This window comes from Lissotriton vulgaris, chromosome 8 (genome assembly GCF_964263255.1).
Source record: "Lissotriton vulgaris chromosome 8, aLisVul1.2, whole genome shotgun sequence".
In the NCBI taxonomy this organism is placed as follows: domain Eukaryota; kingdom Metazoa; phylum Chordata; class Amphibia; order Caudata; family Salamandridae; genus Lissotriton; species Lissotriton vulgaris.
The window spans coordinates 645,188,343-645,214,347 of NC_141696.1; the positions used below are offsets into that span (position 1 = coordinate 645,188,343).

Sequence of the window (26,005 nt, forward strand, 5' to 3'; positions counted from 1 at the left end):
TGCAGTGATTGATCCACTTTTTGGACAACTTTCAAATGGAAGTTACATTATGTAGAAGGATCACAGCTGCTGTGGCATGTTGCCAGGTTTACCCTATCTAGTAACTGTATCAGCCAGGGTCACTTGCTGTATGCAAGTATTGTTTCCAAAAACCAAGACAGACCGGGAGTCGCCGTTACGGCCTTCACTGAACATCTCTTCTATACGAATTGATACTTTAAGCAGAATGAAAGCCATTCTTTTACAGAAAACTGTGCCACTGACCTCGACCAAAGAGACCCAAGATCTGCAAGTCACAAGGACTGCTGCAGACATACATGCCCTCTTAACTACAAACTGCCCTATACATTTCTCAGAAATGTTAAGTTGTATCTTAAACATGTCTGATACGAGTGGTATTGTACATGTATTTAAGACAGTTTTTTCGTGACTGTTAGCACCCTTTGAAGCAGTCCTAGAAATATTTCCAAACTTCGTGCACTCTGTGTTTGGAGGATTGTCCCTCATTTTGGGACTCTCTGCAGGGATACTATTTTTGCTCCTACTGCTTCGATATGGCAAGCCAATCCACAAGCGACACCCAGTTCACTGTGGAGACAACTCTACTGGCGATGAAGTGTCATGAGCGCATCGTCCAAATTTTGGGATTAACTCGTTTAAGAGAATTAAATACCACATGGTTTCTGTCATTCAGACCAATTTGGCAAGATTGCATCTTACCTGTTCGACGCTGCCTGCTATGCGGAGAAGAATGCGTGTTCGACATCTGTCTCACACTCCCATCAGTCATGCCAACGGATGTGGATACTTTGCTTAAACCAGTAACAGCCCATGCACTGTGTTGTCCCCAGCGGCTACCAATTCTGATGATGGCATTCATTGAGATCTCACAGATATAAAATACTGACGGTGAGGTACGAGAGGAAACAGGCACACAGGTATCCACTACGAACACTGCTAATGCGACCAATGTGGACGGCGATGCTTCACATCTATGTACGGTTGATCTTCTTAACGAGGTAATTCAACTTTCACCTACAATGGTAGACTTAGAAGATTTGATGTGTTCTCCAAACAATAACACTGACTTTTGATTGGGCACACAGTGTTCTGAGGGAGTCTGAATTCGACCTTAATTTTTCAAAACAAAGTTCAAACTTTGAGACTCTTTTTTCTATGATTAACTTTTTCTTTTTCCACATTTGTATTTTTTTATGTTTTGGCACAAAGTAATCTGCTTAAAGTAGAGCTATTCATAGAGAAGTAGAATTCTTTGAAAAACTCCCAGAGACAATATTTGACCTTGTCCACATTCAAACAGTTTGTGTAATCTGCCATGAAATGATTTTGGCTTTTTTCTTCTGTATTTACGAACCATTTCATAAATGTATTTTCATGATTCATTCAGACAGCATTTACAAATGTCAACATATATGCTTAGAATGAAACATTGCCGTAAATGCGTACACCACGAATGCTCTTTTCGTGTACAACTGGTACCATTGCATTTTTATGTGTTTTGGGTGGGTTTTAACACATCATGTTTACATATGTTTAACGAGTTTAGAACTTAGTAGAAGTCATACATAAGAAAGTGGAGTGGGTGTTGTATGGCGTTTTAGATTCCGAATGAATTTTCCCGGTTCGTGCCCTTATATAGGTACAATTCACGTTGCCCTTATATAAGCATAGAAATCAAGCCCTTATTTAGGCATAGCCCATGCTACCCAAATACAGGCATGGCTACTTCCATACGTTCACCAAACATTACAACGATTTCTTGGAAAACCAGCTTCAGCCGTTAGGGACTTCCCCTTGCTTGAATATTGATCTCTCCAAGAAGTCAGTTTTACAATGAACAACTAGTCCCTAGGGGTTCGCTCCTGACGTTCATATGCCCGACTTTACGTCAAAGATGGCATTCCTAAACACCTTCAAGCTATAAATATACCTTCACTTGCTATAGCATAGCACGGTGGTTCAGAGCAGTTCGACGACCTACTTGCCCGACGCAGCTCGCTACAGTAAGTGCCGAAGGAAGCCGACTCTCCAGCTGACGCACTGATCAGGAAGCTGCCCTCCTCTGCCGAGAATCCAGCTCCAGTGTTTCTGACTCCCCTTGCAGGGTGTTGGGAAATCGAGTCTCTGAGATAGAGATACCAGACCTCCTTCAATCTAACAAGGTATGAAGCGGATTAGAGCCTAGAGAAACCTTTGGTAGATTCCTGGCAAAAAACTAAACCTATGCTAAAGACCATACTTACTTCTTCCCTGCTACTAGACCCAGGTTAGGTACATTGGGGTAGGCGCATTTTAGAAGCACCAGTTGAGTTTTTTAGTCTATGTTATTTATGTATGCATTTTTATATGTCATAGCACTAGACAATGCTAGTACAGTATCTCTTACTCCTATTTCCACTAGACCAGACCCGGCCTCTAGCCTTATGGTTTCCCAGAGATCTCCTGTGAGGAACTGAGTAGGCTGACAGTGAAAATTAAATCGGGCTTTCCTGCTGACCCACTTAAGCCTGCTCAGTTCAGAGAGTCCTCCCTGCTCTGTATGACACCTCTACGCCAGATAATCAATGCCTCTTTTTCATCTGCCACTGTGCCGGCAAAATGGAAACAGGCCTGGATCTCTCCCATTCTAAAACAAACCTAGCTTAGACTCCACGAAGCCTGAGAACTTTAGGCCTATTTCTCTCCTCCCCTGGGTAGCGAAGGTGGCGGAAGCGCATGCTAACATCATACTTACCAACTTCCTGCTCTCCAATAACATTCTGGACGCAACGCAACATGGCTTCCGCGCCGGTCACAGTACTGAGACTCCTGGCTATGGTGGAACACCTGCGGACCATCCTCGACTCTGGTCAAACGGCGGCACTGATCCTGCTGGATCGTAGTGCCGCCTTTGACACTGTCTCTCAAGGTTCTGCTTCACAGTCTTGAGGAGGCAGGGATTTCTGACCTGGCCCTTGCATGGTTTAGATCTTTCTTGACCGGAAGGTCCTTCCGTGTTTCCACCCCTCCATTCTTATCTCAGGCGCAGCCTATTGAGCAGGGTGTCCCCCAGGGTTCGGCATTGAGCCCCACAGTGTTCAATCTTTATGTTTAGCCACTAGCTGCTGTCGCCAGGCAGTGGGACCTCACTATGGTCTCATATGCGGACGACACGCAGCTGGTGGTTGCCCTAACTGAAGGCACAACCCTGAATGTCTCCACGGCCGTGGCAGACTGGATGACGTCTAATTGTTTGCAATTAAATGCAAACAGGACGGAAGTTCTGCTGGTCGGTAAGAACATTGACCTATGGGGCGACCACTGGTGGCCTAATGCTTTGGGTAAGGCCCCGGAGCCTAAGAGATAAGTCAAGAACTTAGGGGTGTGATGGACTCCTCTCTTAGTTTCTGTTTCCACACTAAAAAAGTTGCTGTCACATGCTTTAAAATAGGTTTAAGACCTCGTAAAATGCTAAAGTTTTTGACCCATCTACTAGACAGCTGATAGTCCAGTCTACTGTTCTTTCCCGATTGGACTACGCCAGCTCCCTGCTTTTGGGGGCCAATCAAGCCGAGATCACCCGGATGCAGCGCATCCAAAATGCGGCAGCCAGAGCCGTACTTGGTCTTCCCCGGTTTTGCTCCGTCATGGACACCATCCGGAGGCTACATTGGCTCAGCGGATTCAGTTTAAGACACTTTGTCTCTTTTAAAATTCTGAAATTCGCCACACCCAAAATGCTCTGTAACCTATTGACTTCATATGTCCCTACCCGTGCATTACGTTCTGTGGGACAGCACTTGGTCATGGTATCTCGGGTGAAACGCTGCAGAGCAGGAGGTCGCTCCTTTTGCTATCTGGCAGCAAAGCTGAGGAACTCACTACTGGCACGCATACGAGAACTGGATGGCCTGTTGGATTTCAGGAAGGCAGTTAAAACCCATCTTTTCCCCCTAAAATAAGTTCCTGGATATTGTTTTGCTGGGCTCCATCGTAGTCAGCTGTTAGCTGCTAGAAGCGCCGGGAAGCCCCTTTGCTGGGGCAGCTGAGCGCTATACAAGTTTTTATAACATACTATTCTCGCTGTACGCATTATACGTTGCATTCTGTCTAAAGATTGTAGCAGCTCACCTCTCTTGCATGAGAAAGAAGACTGTTCAATAAACCTTTTATTGAAAACGCCTGTCTCTATTTCTCTGCAACTCTGTAGAAACAAAGCACGCACGATTGACTGAGCTAAATACTTATCCATTGTTTCCACTACTCTGAGAGATATAGTCTTATTCTTGGGAAACAAAGTGGTCATGTTTATGCGGTTGTCAGAAACGAATCCCTTGTGTATTCGAGAAAGTTTCTAGTGACCTCTGAGTTAGCTGGCACACTCACAATTAAGTTTAGTATATTCGATAGAGAACTATTGACTTAAGTCCTACGTGAAATCTATAGGATATATTATTCCAATGCGCAGAGCCTATTGGGAATATAGGAACTACACTACAGCTTGGTGGGAGCGTTAATGCTCCTGCCAAGACATAGCAAACTACACTGTCCTGTGGTGTGGGCACCCCGGGACATTGCAGGGGCCGGCCCTGGCAATTGAGTTGGGCCGGCCACAGGGGAGGAGGGGGTGGTGGTGTGCTTAAAACATGCAGCTGCTTTTGCTAGTGGGGACCGGTATTGCAGCTATACGGCAAAACCGACCCCGGTAACAAAAACAGCCCCCCAGGGGTCTGAAACCGGCACCCACCCTGGTGGACCACAGGGGAAATGCCTGGTGCCCGCTACAGCCTGTCCAGCCCTGTCTGAGAGTGGCTGCATAAGTGTCTTACTGGGTTTGTGAGTGGGTGTGCAAGGTTGTGCATAAGTGTGGGTCAGTTTGTTAGTGAGTGCATATTTTCCCTTTCTATGATTACTGTCTTTGCCTGTGGTTGCTACAGTTTAAAATTGTAGTTTTAACCTGCCTGTGATTGCATATTATATCACCTGTTTTGTGTTTTAAACTTCTGGTTTTCCCTGCCCATCATTGCTTCCATTTAACGTGTTGAATTGTGGGATTTGCAGTCCAAACTCTGTAGTTAATCCCTCTCATTCCTGGTGACAATTCAGTTTCCCCTCCAAATTTCTCCTTTGCTCTGTGCTAAGACCTGTATGTTAAAACAGTACGCCCCCAGCCACCATTTTGTGTTCACAAGCCAGTGAAATCAACCCCCCTGCCTCCCCGCCTCCCCCAGCAACAGGGCTATTCTACATCAGAGGGTGCTTCTTTGAGCTGTTTAAACTGTGTTTACTAGGGACTTGGCACTTTGTTTTTTGGCCAGGAGAGGGAGTAAAGCTGTATTTAAACAGTATTTTTAGATTTCAAGTTAGTGAAGTGTAAAGTGTGGATTGAGCCGGTCTGTCTCCTAGGAGGTTATGAACAGGAGAAGAAAACAAGTTACTTACCTGTAACTTAGGTTCCCCAGTATTGGTAACTTTCATAGACTCCCATGCTTTTGTATCATTCCCCGTCGTCGGAAGGGGAGTCTCGGTAACAAAATAACATAGCAGTAGGTACAAAAGAGAAAGAAAAAGGCCTAGGCCTCATTCCTTTTGTTGCATATCACCTCTTTTTGTAAAAGAGACCAAGCTAAGCATCAGCCAATCAGAAGAGCCTCACCCCATAGAACCCTCCTGAAGGAACCTCAGAGCCTCAGATTTTCGTAGCCTTTGTGTAAGTCACCATATCTGCTGAAGGCTGAGCTTTCCTCGTGGAGGTGGGTGGGCGCATTGGAACTTTCATAGATTCCCATGCTTTTGTATCAGAGTAGCAACCGTTATGCAATAAAACACATTTTGTGGCATAAACATACATTGCAATAGCCATCATTACATGAAGATACAAAATGTGCAGAAAAAAGGAAGGTGGGATAGAAAGGAAAGCTCACCAATTAGTGGAAGAGGTTCCTCAGGACTGCCTGGCCCACAGCCGTGTTCTACTGTGTCAAGGATTCCAAGCAGTAATGCTTTGTAAAGGTGTGTACGCTGCTCCAAGTCGTAGCCCTGCAAATGTCTGATGTGCACTCCGAGCGAAGAGAGCTGTCGAAGAAGCCCTAATTCTCTTGGTCAGCGGCTTACCCGCTGTCGAACGGCAATGGAGAATGGCACTGGAAATCCATCTCGCAATACTTTGTTTTGAAAGAGGGAGGCCCTTGCGAGGACCACCAAAAGCAATTAACAATTGGGAATATTTACGGAATCCATTGGTGCAATCCAAATAAAATGTTAAGCACTGTTGTACATCCAGAGAATGCAGTGACCTCTCCGCTGGTGTGGAAGGGTGAGGAAAGAAAGATTTAAGAATAACTGTCTCATTCAAGTGAAAGTCAGAGGGCAACTTAGGTATGAACCTCGGGTTAGTTCTTAAGATTACTGTATTCCTTTTGAATTGGAGAAACGGTTCCTGAATTGTGAGAGCCGGCAACTCCCCAATGCGTCTTGCCGTTGAGGGCAAGAAGGAGAGCCAATTTCCATGAAAGGAATTTCATGTCCGTTTGATGTATTGGTTCAAATGGGTCTTTCATCAGTTGTGCGAGAACCAAATTCAGTTACCAAGTAGGAGGCGGAGGCCTCACCGGGGGATAGACACAGAACAATCCTTTAAGAAACTGTTTAATTATCCTAGAAGACCAAAGAGAAAGTCCAGACGCAGAATGTCTGTACCGGGAAATCGCTGCCAAGTGAACTTTTATGAATGAATGGGCCAGCCCGGTCTTAGCTAAGGACAAAAGATAAGGCAGAAGTTGATGAGGTTGAGAAGAGAAAGGGTCAACACCTTCTTTCCTGCACCAAATGCAAAATCTTTTCCATTTGAAACGGTAAGTCTTATTCGTGGAAGGAGCTCTAGCCTGGGAGAGAACATTTGAGATGGGAAAGTTCATAATTTCTTGCTGCTCAGGATCCATGCTGTTGGGTGCAATGAAGCTGGATTCGGATGCCAAATTTGCCCCTCGGACATTGTGAGAAGGTCCGGAATGGTTCGCAAGGGAAGAGGAGGAACAAGCGACAACAGATGGAGTTCCGTAAACCAGAACTGTCTCGGCCAAGCAGGGGCTATCAAGATCATCTTGCATGGCTCCACCTTGATTTTCCTGATAAGTCTCGGGATCATTGGAATGGGGGGGAAAGGCGTAAACAAATGTCCCTGACCAGGCTATCGAAAGTGCATTCCTCAATGATCATTGATGGTGAAGCCTGCTTGCATAAGACCGGCATTTCTTGTTGGTCGGTGTGGCAAATAATTTATTGCAGGCTTGCCACACTGTTGTAAAACCTTGTCCAGAACTCGCTGGTTCAGTTCCCACTCGTGACTGACTGAGGATAGCCTGCTTAGTCTGTCGGCATTTTCGTTTAAGATCCCCGGCAGATGTTCCGCTTACAGTGAAATCCCGTGAAGAATCGCCCATTCCCAGATTTCTTGAGCTTCCTGAGATAACGGGAGAGACCTGGTTCCTCCTTCCTTGTTTATGTAATGCATGGCCATGGTGTTGCCCGTCCAGATGAGAACCTTCGAACCTCCTAGTCGAGGGAGAAAAGCTTGAAGAGCCAGTTTGATTGCCCTGAGTTCTAAGAGATTGATGTGAAGCAGACGGTTCTGAGGTGACCAATGTCCACTGACATTCAGATCCTGCAGTACTGCCCCCCAGCCGTCCAATGACTCATCCGTAGTCACTACCTGAGGAGACGGATTGTTTACGAAGGATAGACCTTGGGACAAGTTCTCCTGCTTTGTCCACCACAAGGCAGCTTTTCTCATTGCCGAGGTGATGGTCACTTTGTCGTCTAACCAACCGTGAATGTCTCCACTGGATGTCCAGCTGCTCCTGAAGGGGAGGCATCCTCAATCTGCAGCGTGGAATTAGAGGAATGCATGAAGAAATCACTCCTAGAAGAGATTTGTAACGGCGTACTGAAAGACACCTTCTTCTTAAGGTTAGCGCTATGGTTTTCAGTTTTTCCTGCCTCTCCAAGGTTGGGAAAGCTTTTTTGAGATTAGAGTCCAAGATGGCCCCCAGGAAGCATGCAGTCTTGGACGGAACCAGAGAGGACTTCTCTTTGTTTAGAGTGAGACCCAAATTCTGAAACAGGTTTCTACATGCATCAACCACTTCCCTCACGGCCTCCCTGGACGGAGCCTTCAGCAACCAGTCGTCCAGGTAAGGGAAGACTTGAAAGGGATTCCTCCGTAGAAACGCTGCCACTGTTGCCAGCACCTTTGTGAAGATTCTTGGGGATGAGCGAAGACCAAAGGGTAAAACTTTGAATTGAAAGTGGCTCTTGGCTACTGTAAATCACAGAAACCTTCTGTGTGCTGGGTGAATCGGTATGTGAAAGTACGCATCTTCGAGATAGAGCGTGGCCATGAAATCCCCTGGATTGATGAGACGTAGTATTTCTTGAAGTGAGACCATCCGGAAAGATAGGGAGATGAGATAGGTGTTGAGCTCCCTGAGATTTAAAATGGGGCTCCATTTCTCGAGCGTCTTCCTTATAATGAAGAACCTGGGAAAGAATCCTTCTCTTTGGGCGGAGGGGACCGGCTCTATAGCATCTTTCAGGAGCATCTGATGAACTTCGAGCCGCAGAAGACGCAGATGTTTCGATGGGATGGCGGCCGGGGGCTTGGATGGTGGGATTTGTGTAAATTCCAAAGTATGGCCCTTTCAAATGATGTTTAGCACCCAACGGTCTGATGTTATCTTGGACCAATTCTGTAGGTATTGAGACACCCTGCCTCCTACTGATGATGATTTTGCGGAGGTGGGCACAATAGGAGGAGCCAGGAGGCCGCTATTGTCTCTTGGACGTTTCACGTCCTTGGCGAGTTTGCTTTCCTCTATTATTAGATCTTGAGAAATTCAAGGACTGGCCTAGTCTTTGCGGATAAGGCTGGCGGTACTGTTGCAAACCTGAGCCATACAATGAGTACCGTTGCTGCTGGTAAGAGCCTCTGTACGTGGTACTCTTGCCTCTGGATCCTCTGAATGGAGCTTTATGGTACTGAAAGGTACCCAGAGACTTAGCTGTCTCAGTGTCCTTTTTAATATCCTGGAGAGTGTCATCTATAAACTTTCCAAATAATGCCTCTCCATCGAAAGGTAGATCCAGGATCTTATTCTGGATTTCGGGTCTGAACCAAGTAGCCTTGAGCCATCCCTGGCGACGAAGGACTGCAGCACCAGCCAATGAATGAAAAGCTGTTGTGGCGATGTCCGTGGCACAGTCTATAATTTCAATTGACGTTGCTTCCCCTTCTTGTAAAATCTTCTTCACCTCTGTTTTTGATTCTGGAGGAAGTTGATCCAAATGTGGCGAAACGTCACACCATAGTTGGCGATCGTACCTGCCCAATATTGCAAAGGCATTTGCTGCCCGCACCAAAAGACTAGCCATTGAAGAGAACCTCTTCCCGGCGTTCTCTAACCTCCTACCTTCTTTATCTAGAGGAGTTGTCAAAGGAGCTGAAGGGTTGCGTGACTTCCTTTGTGCCGCTTGTGAAATTTCCGAGTCCGGTTTTGGGTGTCCAGTCAAAGACGCCGGACCATCGTCAGGTGCTTTGTATTTTTTGTCGAGGCACGGTAGAACAGGGACCACCGTCGCTGGATTTTTCATTGCCTTAAGGCCTTCATCTCAAACATGGGATAGGGATAGATCTAGTAGTCTTTTTATAAGGCTCTTTAAAGTCATAAAAAACATGCGGTGACAACAGAAAGCATTCGTAGCTTGAATCTGCCAGCCGCTCTCTGCATCAGCTTATGGAACCCCCTATATCTGCTGGCGGGGAGTCCACCGGATCCGGACATGGTGAAGCTGGGTCTGGGATGACATCAGGTCTGCCATCAAAGTTTTGATCCTCATCCGAGGAATCATCAGGAGTGTCCAGTGGTATCGAATGTACCTGTGGAACCGGTGTCTGCGGCTGAGATGTCACCTGAGCCGCAGGGACAGGCAGGGCTTGCGTAGTCGGAACAGCAGCAGGCTGTGAACATCTAGATTTGTAATCCTGCAGAATGTTTTGGAGATCCAGCAAGAGAGAAGATGGTACAGACACCATGTCTTGCCTCGAATACTGTTGTGGCTGGGCAGAATGAAGATACCCACATTCCTGCTGGTACTCCTCTTCGGAATCAGTTTCCTGGCATTTAACCAGAAGCTGAGATGGACTGTTTGCATAACTATATGAGTCCTGATCGTCATCCTCTGATTCGTCATCATCCTCCTCTAACACCAAAGCTGGAGGCAAGGGGGTAACTCTCCTAGAAGACGTCATGTCCGGTGTAATTTGTCTCATAGAAATAGTAATTCTTTCCGGTGACGATGGAGCTGGTAATACTGCCGCCATCGGCGTCGTCGACGGAGTAGACTTCGTCGATGAACGAACAATAGTCGACGAGATGGGTGTTGACGACGTAGTCTACGACGAGACACTCAACGCTCCTGCTGTCGTCATCGTCAATGTTGTTGTCGAAGCCCTCGACGCCGACACTGTCGTCGTCACCACCGTCGACAAACTCTTCTTCGTCGCTGCCGTCGACATCTTCGTCGACGTCGCTAAATCTGTTGTTGATGACTGTCGTCTCCGACGTCGATTGTACCGTGGACGGACCCGTCGACTGTACGATTTTAAGCTTAGGCTTCATCGCCTTCGTCGACGAAGCCTTCATCTGCGTCGTCAACGACTTGGAACTTCTGTCAGACTTCCCAGAAGACTGAGAAGAAGGTCTTTTGAAGGCTGGATCAGTCTTCATCCCAGAAGGTGTAGATGGCCCTTCCCTCTCCTTTTCACCATGGTGAGGAGATTCGATCGACCCTGGCTCTCAGACTCTCTGGTGGTCAATTTTGAGGCCTTAGATGGACGCTCCATAGAAGGAGAAGGGGAAACCCTACCCCTTTTGACTTACCTTCTTGTAGATGAGGCTGAAGAAGAGTCTTCACTGTCACTGGAGGCAGTGTCTTTTCTGGACTTCAACTTCTGGAGCCAGGTAAGAAGCCTACCCTCACGATCTTGGAGGGTCTTGGTAGAAAAGGTGCGGCAGATCTTGCAGTCCGCTGCCTTATGATCAGGATAGAGGCAATAAGTACAATCTTTATGCTTATCCTCAACAAACAATCTTTTCTTGCCACAGGTGGAACATGGCTTGAAAAGGGCCTTCTCCTTATCAGACATCCTGGAAGGGACAGCCAACAATTCTGAAGAGAAATCCCGAAGAAAACTTCTGAAAAGAGTAAAGATTGAGCAGAGCTCAAAGGAGACTCCCTAAACACAACATGCAGTAGAAAATCTGAGGCTCTGAGTTTCCTTCAGGAGGGTTCTATGGGGGGAGGCTCTTCTGATAGGCTGATGCTTATTTTGGTCTCTTACAAAAACAGGTGGATATGCTACAAAAGGGAATGAGGCCTAGGCCTTTTTCTTTCTCTTTTGCACCTACTGCTATGTTATTTTGTTACCGAGACTCCCATTCCGACGACGGGAAATTATATAAAAGCATGGGAATCTATGAAAGTTCCAATACTGGGGCAAGCATCTTTCAACTCCCTGGCCAGCAAAACTTGTCTGAGGTCGCTAGGACCTTATATGGTCTGCTGGTGGTTGGTGCAGGTGTACACCGATTGGTGGTTGTATCTGGTGTTTCTATTGGATTAGTAATAGTGTCCTCATTGGTTGGGTATTTGAGGGTTCTGATTGGTTTCTGGGTCTGTGATTCAATCAATGTAGGGTTGGGGCTAGGGTTAGGATTTATATTGGAAGTAGTGACTAGGGCTTCCTATGTTATTGGGTGTTGGGAATAGGGTGGGACTAGGGCTAGGGTTAGACCTTTAATTGGAAGTAGCGATTAGGGCTTCTGGTGTAATTGGTTGCTGGACTAGTTGTGGGACTAAGAGTAGGGTTAGGCTTTCTATTTGAAGTAGGAACTAGGGCTTCCTGTGCCATTGGTTGCTTGGACTTGGTTTGGGACTACTGGTAGGGCTAGGGCCTCTATTGGACATAGAGATCAGGGTTTTTTAACTGATTGGGTGCTTGGACTAGAGCTAAGATTGGCTGTAATGTCCCGGTCTCCTATTGGTTCTAGATTTTGGGCTAGTGTTGTGATTGGATAGTGTTAGGGCTAGGGTTCACATTGGCTTAAGGGGTCACCTGATTACTAGAGCTATAAAAGGCCAGGGTTAGGGTGTCTGAGCCAGGGTGTTGAGGCTAAGGGCGGAGAGGACAAGGGCAGTTGCGGTTTGAGCCTATTAAGGGCAGAGTGGACTAGGGCTGTTGCCTGTTTAAGCCTGTTAAGGGCGGAGAAGATAAGGGTAGTTGCCTGTTTGAGCCTGTTCGAGACTGACCAGGACCAGGGCCAGAAATGCTGCCCAATATACTTACCTCCTTTATCCATACTAATATTAAAAAGAGAGCCCAAACCTTTGAGGCGGGTAAGCTCAGGAACCACAGCGCCAGTCGGAACACTCAATACAGCATTGAAAAACACAGTATCAGCAGATGGACATAGGCTATACAGCAGCCCACCATATACATTATAAGGGGAAAAGAACGTTAGGGGAAACGTAGTCCGTTGTGTGCGTTGTGCTGGGGGCGTGTGCATAGAGCGATGGGCGTAGCATTTGTCAAAACCCTGCTGGATTATACCGCTTGCAAGAAGCATTCTGAGTAGTCCGTTGTGGGCGTGTGCATTGTGCTGGGGGCATGTGCATACAGCGATGGGCGCGGCATTCGTCACAAGCAAGCTGGATTCCACCGCTTGCGAGAAGCGTTCTGGGTGGGAGTAGCGTTCCAAAACGAGTGGGCGTTGCATTTGGCATTGTTGTCTGCGTTGGCCGTTGACGCCATGTGGGGCGTCTAAGTGGCGCTACAGCCGACAAACACGTTCGCGGCTGGAGCAGACACAGATGTTCCCAAAATTGCTCGGGTGCAGAGGCGGGTGCTGAGGCAATTCGGCGTAGCAGCGGGGCTAAAACAAAGTCACTGTGGCGCTTCCTCACACTGGCTGGACAAGCAGGGGCACATGTTCGGCTGCAATGGACACCTAGCGTTACCGTGTATGCACTGCTCAACTACACAGGTAAAAATCAACTTTCGGGACTTTCATTTTCATCCCCGGACAACGTTGGGGTGGGCCGCTAGTGCATCTATATACTTTCAATGTTATGGATCTATATATTTATCACTTTCTTCTAATTTAGCATTTTAAATGCACTACCCTATTTCTCAGCCTATACATCTATCAATCTATCCTCTACATCCACTCATTTATCCCAAACCCCATACCACTACTATGACCCCCAAAATAACTCTTTCTAGACTCTCTCCTAATCTACCCCTCCTTGTATCATCTGACACCTCTTTTACTATACCGATCCCCTAAAGCAAACCTTTCTAAACTCTTGCCTCTTTTCTACCCCTCCCCAACCCTTCTCAATTCAAACAACTGACTAAAATAGCCACCACTAAAATTACTTTCATGTTTCACCATACTAATTCAACACCAATCCTGATGGGTTCCAGAGTAGCATGCTACTTGTGTTTCAAAACCCAATCAGGGGTAGCAGGCGCTATATAAATACAAACCTCTTTCCCTCTTCCATCCCGCCACCTACCCTCTCTACCCAAATAACTGAATAACATATCCACTACCCAAATGACTTCACATTTTACTATACTAATTTTCAACACTAATCCTTTATGGGTTCCGGAGTGGCGTGCTACTCGCCAGAATAGCCCTTCAACACCCTTCAGGGGTAACAAGTGCTATATGAATGCAAACCTTTCTTTCCCTTTTATCCCTCCGCTATCCTTCTCACTTCAAATAACTGACTAATATCCACCACTGAAATTACTTCATATTTCACCATATTAGTTCACCACTAATCCTTTATGGGCTTCCTGAATAGCGTGCGTCAATACCCCATCAGGGGTAACAAGCGCTATATAAATACAAACCTTTTTCCTCCTCTATCCTTCTGCTATCATTCCAAATCCAAATAACTGACTAACCTATCCACCAGTTAAAATGTACTTGCATGTTTCACTATACTAATCCTCTATGGGTCCCGGAGTAGCAAGCTACTCGCCGAAAAATCGCTTTGACGCCTCGTCAGGGGTAGTAAGCTCTATATAAATGCAATTACAATACAATATGTGTCTGAGTGGGTCTGTAAATGGGTGTGTGAGTCTGAGTGGGTGTGAGTGAGAGTGGTGCATGAGTCTGACTGGGTCTGTGAGTGAGTGCATGACTGTGAATGGGTGCGTGAGCCTTTGGGTGGGTCTGTGACTGGGGTTATGTAGGAAGCTGGTTCTCTATATAGTTTACTAAAACAAAGTACACTGCAGAGAGTCCAGTGGGTCCCAGATTGGTGCACAGAGGCAAGGTAGATAATACTAACATTTCATTTGTGGTAGTGCGTACGAGGATTTAAACTTGAGAGGTGTGAGAAAGTGCCCTCTTTCTGCATGGTTGCCCTCACTTTTTGTTGATGTGCTTTGACTGAGTGAGCCCTGGGCTCCAGCTAATCAGGTACCCAGGGCCTATGTTCTTTCCCTAAAACTGCATTGAAGCCTAAACCCAATTGACATCTCTGGCCACAGGTCAGCCCCATGTAAATTGTACCACAGGTACCCATGGCACGGTGACCAGAGTAGGACTCTGAGGGCTGCAGCACTTATTGTGCCACCCTTAGAGGTCCTATATCATTAGACTCACACACTGCCTTTGCAGGCTGCGTGTTTTGTTGCAGAACAAAGTGAAGAGTCGACATGGCACACATTCCTGGTGCAATGCCTACAACCCACTGCCCTAGCATAGATCTGTCACCCCTCTACCTCGGTGCACCCTACCAGTGGTGAGGGTACAAGAGCATAAGCCCTGTACCCCTGCAGTGTCTAAGTCCATTCTTAAACAGTGTAAGTGCAGTGCTGCCATTAAGCGTATATGGTGCTGGGAGTTTGTCATTACAAACGCCACAGCACCATAATGGCTACACTGAAAACTGAGAAGTTTGGTATCAAACTTCTCAGCACATTAAACCCACACTGATGCCAGTGTCAGATTTTATGAAAAATGCACACAGAGGGCATCTTAGAGATGCCCCCTTAAAACTAACCTACCACTAGTGTCCAGGATAAGAGTCTAGGTAGCAGCCTTGTAGAGGGATATTACCCAAAACAGCATAGTTCCTTTTCATGAGAGTGAAATGTGCTCTGGGGATGTCAAACAGTGTGCATTTGCCATAACATAGGCGAATAAGTTGAACAAAGATGTATTGGTTGATTGAGTCTAACAATCCATCTTGCCAGCACTAACTTTGAGATGGACGTGATAGGGTATGATTGTTCAAAAGCACTAGGTTGTTGCATCTCCTAATGGACAGAGCAGTGTCAGCCTGTGAACTATGGTTTTGTATCCACGCTCCAATCTGTAGACCATAACAACGTGCCTTACAATGATGCACGCATCTGGATGCCTGCTCACCAGTCTCGAGCAAGATCATGCACCCTACAGCCAGTTCTCTTGGTCAGCACACATGGTGCATCTGTCCAAGCTTACCACAGTGCTATTGAATTGAGCCTTTTGCATTTATAAAGCAAAGTCTTTAAGCACAGGTTTAGCTAGCACAATCCTAAATTACAAAGCCGCTTTAAAATTCAAAGCACAGTGCTGTAGCTCTTTATTAGTACGATACCATACAAAACAACCGGGATCAAGAAAATTAGGTCCAGGCGAACAAGTTACTTACCTTCGGTGAGTGCTTTCCAGTTGATACTCCAACTGTATATTCCTCACCTTAGATATCTGCCACCCCAATGGCAGGCCTAGCAAGTCCTAAGGCAGGGTTTCATGGCATAACATGCATTTCACATGTTTGGAAAGTAGAATTTGTAAACTGAAAAGATTTGTGGAGAAAAACGTGTGACCCAAGCTTAAAATAGCCTACAAATTAGCTACCCAGCAATATCATAAGGAAATTAGGAAAGCACAAGCTGCCTTCTTCGAAGGAAAAATCGAGAAGTCCTCCAACTCTTTTAAAGAGTTGTTTAAAATGGTAAAGTCCCTCTCTACTATCGACTCGGGCACAAACACCTCCCAGTGCTCAAAAGAGAGATTCAATGAGCTAGTCTAATTTTTTAAGAGCAAGGCAGAAAACATCCTCCGTTTTATTTACTGGGACATTGAGAGTGGAAGGTTCAAACTTGCCCTGCTGAGACTTGGTTGCTTCACAGGTTTCCCCCCGCCGCCGCTGCTGCTCTTGTCATCGAGCGCGGCCACCGAGTGGGGGAAACTACAATCCCCAGAAGCCTTTGCGGACCACGCCCACACCAGCACGCGCCCGCTGGCGCTTTAAACATCGTTGATACTACCGCGTCGCGGGACGTGCGCGGGACAAGCCGGGCAAAGGGCGGGCCCTCTGTGGCCCTCAGAGGCCAGAGGAGGCCGGGCTGGGCCTATACTCTGATATTTCGGCTAGGGCAGCTTGCGGTATATTCCAGTAAGTTGACATTCATCACTGTCAGGTCTAAACCTTATATAACTACTGTCTATCCATATTTATGATTGACATTACTCTTATGGTCAAGTGTGTTACACATTGCCCTTCGGAACCATGGCCACAAGTCTTATGAAAGGATCATCAACGTCGGCAGGAGGAGTAAATAGAGGAACACTTGACAATTATCTTATCAGGGGCTCTGTGGAGAAGGATAAGGAAAGTATACTTGCTGAGCGACGGGCTGAGCAACGCCGCTCAATTGAGTTTATGAAAAATAATCGCTCGTCCTTGGGCCCGAAAAAGCAAGTTAACCCTCCACACACGAGCCCACACACAAGCCTTCACATTGATAATGAGGACATTGATATTTCTACTAATGACAGCATCCCAATACTCCTCTGAGACACAACCCCCTCACCCGATGGGACTAATGAACTGCATAAGTGTTTCAGACTCCCCTAGTAATACGATCCCAGAAGTTGAAGCACTAGTTCAGGCATCATCCCCAGTTGTAGAGGTTATCCCAAAAAAGGCCAAAAAATCAAAGCCACCTACAGTACAAGGCTCGCCATCAAGAAAAAGGAGAAAGAGGGGGAGTGGATTACAGAGAAATAAGACTATTCACACAGACTCTGGTAAATCCCCCAAAGCCCCCCCCCATATAATGCAGTTACTACACCAGGCTCAGCCAACTTACCACACTGTCTGTTACAAGAAACATCGATTACTGAATTAATGGGAAGTATGGAACATCTATTTAGATCCCTTACCATTAATAGAGATACTAAAAAGAATAGAGCACTGGCTGGGGATTCTTGAGCAGGCAATTAGTACAAACACAGGGCTAATAAAGGATCTGGCGAAGCCTGTACCGGCACTCCCAGCCACTGTACCATCTGTAAATCTCACTGGCCATAAGGAAGCAGATACGAATAAGCCTACAATCCCACAATCCATGAGGCCAACATCTCCAAAATCAACACAACAATTGGCACATAATATTGATAGAGAAGCACAGACAGGGGATAAATTACTTCCCCCAGGACATGCACAAATTATTAAGGGCAGCAAAAGTCCCGTTAGGGTAACGAAGCTGAAAGAAAACCAGGACAAAGTCACTCGATAGCACCCATAAAATAAATCCATCTTCTAAACCTAAATCCAACATTTCAAAGTTGGATAGTCCGCTCTTTTGAGAAACATGGCAACAAAACCCATCATCACTTAGACCTACCCCCTGATTCAGCCCCTTTTGTAATTGTCCTCACAGGGGTCCCCAAACTTATGGAAGGTAAGAGGGAAGGCAACCTAGACTTAAAGAATAAGGTAATTCACTGGCTTAGAAATAACATGCCACTGCCCCCTCACCTAGAAGGAGAGAGTGAACGTGAGAAGGTTGTCCTGGGTGGGACAAAGACCTAAAGATCTATCTGGGGATGTAGTTGTCATTAATTTCAGAGACCACAGGGTGGTTACCCATATTACTGATTGGTACGAGGCCCGGGGATCAAATGGCATTTCAACAAGGGATTGGAGTTATTTCTACCCTCAGCCGCTGGTCTCATCTTGGCGCGGTGGAGACACATTTAATAATTCCTTACACCATGCCCGCGTCCCTTCCTTATTTAATATAAACCCAATTATAAGGCGACCTAGATGGCACAATCCTAGTCCCGCTAATAGGCTACCCAGGTTTTGGGGGGGATACGCAGATCCTGTCCCTGTTCCTCTCCCTGCATATGCACCACTCTGGCAAATTCCTTCAAATAATAGATATAACACTTTGTCGGGCCTTGAAGATCTGGATTGACAGGCAAAACCCATTTTGGTGTTTAGATGGGGCTTTGCGCACAATATTATTTTAGTTAATTTTTACAACAACGTGCCCAGCAACATGATAGAGCCCACTCTCTGTACTCTTATGACTAGCCTAAACTCGCTTGAAGAAAAAATACCAGGTGAAAAGGTGATAATTTGGGTTGGTGACTTCAACTGTACCATCTGTCCCCACCATGCTACAGGTTTGTGCGGCCTGGCAGAATATGGGGAAGATTGTCCCACACATTTTACCAACACAAAGACAGGTAATCTCCTCAATAATATCGCCTTTCACTTCGACTTGTCTTTTGCAAATGAGTTATGCTCACCGCCTGTCCCTTTCCAACCAACCTTTAACGGTCGTGGTAGTAACTCTATCATAGATTTCATCCTGATGACCCCTTCGCCGGCAAGGTTTGTAAATAACTGGGAAATAGGAAAAGTTTTACTTAGTGACCACTATCCTATAACACTTACTGTAAAACTCAGGGGGGCACCAAGTAGAGAATTAGGCACCTGTTCCTATAAACCAAAGATTAATTTGACGGCAAGAAATGGTTATGTCATCAAATGGGAAAGGGTTGAACCCGCCGGGTTTTTGAAAAATTTATTATCATCTTCTCTTGGCGACTTTTTGCGGTGCTTGGGAGATAACGAGGACTCTGATGTTATGCTGACCGCATTTTCGAAAATCCAAGTAGCAATAAAGAATCTTCTGTTTAGAACATCAAAATGCGGTAACAACAATTCGAAAGGATGGTTCGATAGCAACTGCACAAAAGCCTTAAAAAACTTAAAAAAGGCCCTGCAGGGTATACCCAAAAACCCAGATACAATCCGCCAAGCTAGAAGGTCATATAAACTGTCTATTAAGAAGAGAAAATCTGTTTTGAAAAAAGAGGCCAGGGCGTCCTTGATTGAGGCTTCTCGTCGGAGAGACAATACCGCTTTCTGGAAAGCGGTCAATTCCTCATTCCTGCAAAACCCGGTTGGAAATACCATAGATGTTGCGATAACTGGTGATACATGGGTCACTCATTTTAAACAACTGTATCGATAGTAGGGGCGAACTTACCTTCACCAAGTACACCCACTGGCACCTCAAGTGATCCTAGCTATTGCAACCCATTCCCCATGGATATAACATTCAGTTGTCAAGAGGTACTCGTGGCCAATAAAGAAAGTGCACCAGGCAAGGCACCAGGTCCTGACTGCATCCCAATCAATGTTTATAAGGCTGAGTTGGATCTGTGGGCCCCTTTGCTTACGAACGTTTTAAATAAGGCCAATCAGTGTGGGTTCATTTCTACTTGGCCCGATGCCATCGTGGTCCCAATCTTCAAGAAAGGTAATAGAAATGACCCTACCTGTTATAGGCAAATCTCTCTTTTGGATGCCTTTATGAAAGTGGCGGGCAGAATAATCTTGAACAGAATTCAATCCTGGGAGGAGGATCACCATCACCATCTAAGTTGCAATATGGGTTTAGAACAGGGAAAGGGACGATCAAACAATGTTTAAACCGCTCTTTACTCATCTCCAAATATACCCAGGCCAAATGCGGAACACTTTATATCACCTTTATCGATCTAAGCTCCGCATTTGATTGTGTCGACCACGAGCTCCTCTGGCTAACACTTCGTGATATTGGCATCGATGACCAAATCATCACTTTTATAAAAGAACTATATAAGGATGCAGGCGCCAGAGTGAAGTTCGGTCAACAAGGAGAATGTTCAGATAAATTTCCCATACTGAGAGGGGTTAGACAAGGTTGCATATTAGCACCGCTGTTATTTACCTTTTATATTAATTCCATCGGGCAACATCTAACAGACTTATCATATGACTACCCTTCTATAAACGGGTCCCCGGTGCCCATCCTATTATACGCCGACGATGCGGCATTAATGTCACAAACAAGGCTCGGACTACAGAGGGCAGTGAAAAAATTTACGGACTTCATGAGGAACAGAGGCCTAAGGGTGAATATTTCTGAAACTTACACCATGCCCTGTGCAGCAAAATTAAGGAGGGTCCCCTGCCCCACATTCTTAGAAGACCAAAGAATTGGAACAGCTGACAGGTTTTGTTATCTGGGAGTAATGTTCGATAGGCGGGGTGGCTGGCAGGCTGCAATAGCAGCTAGGAAGTTGGCTCTTACTCTGACCATAGGTGCCCTAATACATTTTTCTGTAAAAATTGGCGGTAAACCCGTCAAAGAATTATTACACATATACAACGCAACGTGTGTATCTACTGCCACGTATGGTGCAGGATTATGGGGAATCGAGAGTCCCCAGACCTTACAATGTTGCGAAAACCAGTTTATCCGTTACCTACTGGGTGTATCAAAATCTACATCAACTTACATGACACATATTGAAGCGGGGGTCACCTATATTAGCGATATCATTAGGATGTCCCCTATCCTGTTATGGCATAAGGTTTGGGTTACGAAAGAAACCACGTTGAACAGAGACCTAATCAGCGACTGCCTGACATTGTATGGGGTAGCTAATATCAGCTGGTTATATTATGTGAGAAACTTGTTCATTGAAATAGGCCATCCAGAGTTCTTTGACAAGCCTACCACCTTAGAAGGGGTTACTAGATCCTCACTGAAAAATATGGTGGCCACTCACTTTGATACCATCAGATGGAATCATGAAAAATCTAAAAATACTGTGCTCAGATTCCAGGAAATTACAACTTTTGAGGGATTGCAATCGTACCTTGTCCTGGTCCAGAGCCCTTACTCCCGCATGTTGTTGACACGCTTCAGATTGGGTATCTTTTTTCGTATGGTCACTCTACCAACTACTAACGATTGGTCTGCTGCCAAATTAATTTGCCCCTGTGACAAGAGTTCATCCCAATCGAACATTCACTACGCGCTATTCTGCAAATTTTACATGAATCCCAGAAAGAAGTTTTTGTTACCAATCCTTAAGTCCTGGGGGATTCGTACATGTAGATCAGCATTCGTGAAACTTCTACAACTAGGAGATGAACATGTTATTTATGCTGTCTCATGTTTTTTAAAAGCTGTCATAAAAGTTAGAAGTTCCCTGTAACTGGCTCTGTTTGATAAAACATTATTAATGTAATTTTCCTGTTTTTTAATAATTTTCAGAGGACCGAAGATGGTTTCTTTTTTAGATATCAATCAAGCCTATTTTGTATAGTATGGACTGTAATTTGTCTATTTTTAAAAATTTCTAAAAATGTGATTTTATGATTTTAAATCAAAATTCGAATAAAGCTTGTTTGAATTGAATTGAAGCCAGACATTATATACTACAACAAGTAACGTTACACCTGGTTAGAGCTAAAAGGCTAACACAAAATGTTTAATCTTCATTTTATAGCATGGCTAAATTTTAATTGTAAATTGTCATTTTACCCTTCTTGCTTTTTAAATTTAAGAGACTTGGAGCGAATGATCTATTTAAATTTGTTCTTATGTAAATGTCTTTTATAAAATGTGATGCTTTTATGATATGATCTTATCGAATAAAGCATTATGAACTGAACTGAACACTCCACCTTAACATCAGCCTTGCATCAACAATCACCTAAGCCCCCCAACATCCCCACCCCCCTGAACCTCCCAGGAATATAGAACAGCACCTGCCCTCTCCCCCCCCCTGCTCACTTTCCCCAAACTGAGTGAGGAGGAGGTTGGGAACCTGCTACAGAAAATCAAATCAGGGTCCCTTCTAGATCCGGCTCCACCCCATATTCTTGCCCATGGTGGGAAAGGTGTCCTAACCCAACTCTCCCACCTCATTTCCCTATATCTGGAAAGTGGTACAGTACCTAAAGAGTGGAAGCATGCATTGTAAAACCTCTATTGAGAAAAAAACAACTTGATCCCGCCTCTCTGGCAAACTACCGTCCGATCTCATTACTTCCCATCCTGGGTAAGATCGCCAAGAAACATGTGAATCGCACTATCTAGCAATTCCTAGAACACAATGGTATCATACATCAGACACATATGGGATTTCGACCAAAACACAGCACTGAGTCAGACTTACTTGTTCTCACCTAAAAACTAAAAAAGCATTTTAGACCAGGGAAGAGCCACTGCAATCATGCTACTGGATCTCAGCATGGCAATTGACACGGTAGACCACGCCGTACTGGTCAACAGACTAAAGGGAATTGGAATCTGGGGTACAGCCATCAAATGGCTGGCCTCTTTCCTGGATGGTAGCTCTTTCCAATGCATGGAGGCCGAATCTTTTCAGACTACTTCTCAGACCCATGAGGGGTCCCCCAGGGATCTTCCCCGAGTCCGACCCTCTTTAATATATACAAAAGCCCAGTAGCCCACAAAGTACAGGAGATTGGCCTCTCCATTGTGTCATACGCCGATGACACACAACTAGTGGTCTCAATCTCTGACTCCATCAACTCAGACCATGGACAACTAGCTCCCTGCCTTGAAAAGATTGGCTCCTGGAGACCAGACTACAGCCTTAAGCTGAACAGGGATAAAATCGAGCTTATGATCCTAGGCAGCAACTTCAGCCCATGCTCGGAGATCCCCAGGCCAGCTAAATGGGGTAAACTGCCTCCCCCAAAAAAGTCCATAATAAATCTTGGGATGTGGCTGGACCAGAACCTAACAATGGAGATCCAAGCAAAAAAATTGGCAAGCATCTGCTTCTGGATGCTCTGAATGATCAGGAAAATTCTGAGCCTGCTCCCAGAAAACTCAAGGAAGACAGTGGTTCAAGCCTTGGTGGTGTCAAGGCTTGACTACGGCAACTCCTTATACTTGAGGTCCCCCAAATATGTCACAGACTGCAGGTGGTACAGAATGCAGCAGTCCGACTGCTTCTGAAATTACCCAGGCATGAGTCAGTTAGAGCCTCCCTTAAGGAGCTACACTGGCTGCTGGTCCAAGCCAGGATCAAATTCAAGTTCCTCTGACTGGCTCAGAGCTATGCACGGGACAGGACCCGCGGTGGTACGAGAACTGATTTTTCAGTACATAGCAAGTCGCCATCTCAGATCAGGATAAGATTTTCTGATCCACACCACCAGAATCAAAAGATCGAAATTGGGTGGGAGGTTATTCAAACACCTGGTACCCAAGCTGCGGAACAGTATGGACCCAGAGCTGCGAATGATCAAGAACAAAAGGACCTTTAAAAAAAGACTGAAAACATGGCTGTTTCCCTAAGCTCATCTGCTGGAATTTCCCCAGTCTTGTTTCAAACAGCGCTGGGATGCCAAAAAGCACCAAAGCTGCACACCCAGTGGCACAGGAGCGGTCGGGTGCAAAAGGGGCGTTGGTTGCTTTAAAAAAAACAATGGAGATCCTCAGTTAGAGATAAAGGCTGCAGGCTCGGTCCAGAAGACTGACTAAACATACATTTAACATTCTGAGATATATTTTCACATCACCTGTTCACCCAGAGGTCCTTCTGCCACCAGATGAATTGGCTGTTCATTTTCAAGATTTCTCATACTTGGATCAGCTCCCTTTCTCATCAGCAGACGGACAGCATCTAACTGAGTTAACTGATGATGCAGACTAGCAACCACATGAAGAGCAGTATTACCATTATATGCCTGGAAAATTGGAGAAAAATCAGGACAATAAGAAATTGTTTCAATCAATATACCTCTTACTTCTTAGTTGCTGACTGGCAAACAACATTACCTTAGCATTCACAAAAGTCATGGAATTCGGCAAGTCCAAAAATAAACGAAGTAGTTCGATATTTGACTCTTCAGCAGCCAAATGCAGCGCAGATCGACCACTCTTAAGATCCTATGAAAGATAGACATTTCTAATTAGGCGCAAGTAGCATCACAGAAGGTTTGTCATACAATGTGTATGAGAAGATCAGAGTATGCAGAAAGCTTAAGTGATTATTTTAGGTTTAGACAAAAGCAACAGCATTTGCGACCGTTTCACAAGTTATTTTTAATTTTATGACAGGTCAACGCGATCATTGAAAAAAAGTGGCACTCCTTTTAATATCATATTCACTACTGAGGACTGCAATGCCAAATAAATGTTCTGATGAATTGTATAGTAACTAACAGCTATGCAAAAGAAAAATTAAGTTAACACAGCAGACAAGTCAAAAGCGTTCACTGATGAGAAAAGCTCACAAACATGCTGGATCATACCATGTTAAGGATATATTTTTCTGGTGTACTTATTTTTTATATTTATTTTAATGAGCGCTTAGAGGTGAACTGAACCTACTCTGGTTTCAACTGATGCTCCCATCTGGATCAAACATCGGATTGTATCTATCAGATGCTTGCTTTTCAAAATAAGGTCCTGAGCCTCCGGTAAATGCGGCTGGAGGCTCCGTGGAATCTCATGAATAGCAGCGTTGTGGGACATTACTGCACAGTGCAAAGCCGTTATGCCTTAAAAAAAAAAATACAGAACAAGAACCTAAGTAACTTTTTTGCAGACATTCTAAAAGAACAATAACTTCTGAGGCTATACACAATCTTCATAATGCATAGAGGCTAAAAGGAATTGCAGTGAAAACAATGTTTTGCATTAAAATATAATAAAGACGGTCAAGAGGAAAAAACAAATATCTGCTGTTACATAAGGGCATGGAATCTGCTACTAACACTTTTTACAATTGTGTAGCAACAACATCTCAACCATGTAAGGAAATTATTTTGTCACTCTGTGCCATCAAAACAGGTAGCAACAACACTGGATTGAAATGAGGTCTCAACTACATACTGTAGGAAGCTGGCTCTGTATATACTATACCAAAGTGAGGTATAGTGTGTACAGAGTCCAGTGGAACCCCAAAGGTAGGCAGAGGTAAAGTAAGATAGCGCCTCACTCTCTATTTGTGGTAGTCTGGTCGAGTAGTAAGGCAGTATCAGAGGACAGTGTTAAGCATTTGTTGTACACACTCAGTCAGCAAATTAATTCACACACTCAAAGACTAAACCTCAGACCAATTGGTTTTGTATAAAAAAATATTCTTTTAGTTATTTTATTTTCTAGAACCAAGCAAGCCTGGCAGAGGTAGGCAATAATTACTTTACAGTAGTAATGCAGTTTATGAACAGTTTCAATTGTAAATGTATATGCACTTTGTTTTGATTTACAGTATGGTTGCAGAGAAATGCAATACTTTGTAAATATAGTACATAGACTTGAATGGGCTTTCCACTAAAATACCAGGTAAGTTACTTTTTAGATTCCTTTTCTTACTCAGAGTAGTACACCTGGATAGTACTCTGGGACATTTCTGTACACAGGTATGTAAAAGCGTTTTGGTTGAATAGCACTAGTTTAAAGAATTTATTTAGGTTTTCAAACTTAAAAACTTTTCCAAGAAATACAGTCAATGTTATCCTATGAAGGGAAGGAAAATACTATTTACCAGTATGCATCTGTTCTTGGCATGTAGAGCTGCAGAGTTGTACACTTAGCATTAGATCGCCACCTGGTGTTGGGCTCGGATGATTGCATGTTGTCGTCTTGGAAGAAGTCTTTGTAGTCACGAGATTGGTGACTCCTCCCTTGGACGATGGGCATCGGCTCCATCCTTAGATTGGTTTTCGCCATGATGGGAAATTATGGAGTTAGTAGAAGTAAAGACAAAAGATGTCCATGCATGTGCATCTATGTAAGATAAAAACTGGAACAGATACA

The 26,005-nt window shown here is 44.9% G+C and overlaps 1 protein-coding gene across 1 annotated transcript in view; it reads right to left on the reverse strand.

Annotated features, from left to right (window-relative positions):
* Positions 1 to 26,005, reverse strand: part of NFKBIZ (NFKB inhibitor zeta) — a 520,270-nt gene that overhangs the window by 125,533 nt on the left and 368,732 nt on the right. The window contains exons 9-11 of the mRNA XM_086934523.1: positions 24,575 to 24,744; positions 24,020 to 24,130; positions 23,761 to 23,928 (exon numbers count right to left, since the gene is read on the reverse strand). Coding sequence (XP_086790649.1) covers positions 23,761 to 23,928; positions 24,020 to 24,130; positions 24,575 to 24,744 — 449 coding nt within the window. The remainder of the gene's footprint in view (positions 1 to 23,760; positions 23,929 to 24,019; positions 24,131 to 24,574; positions 24,745 to 26,005) is intronic.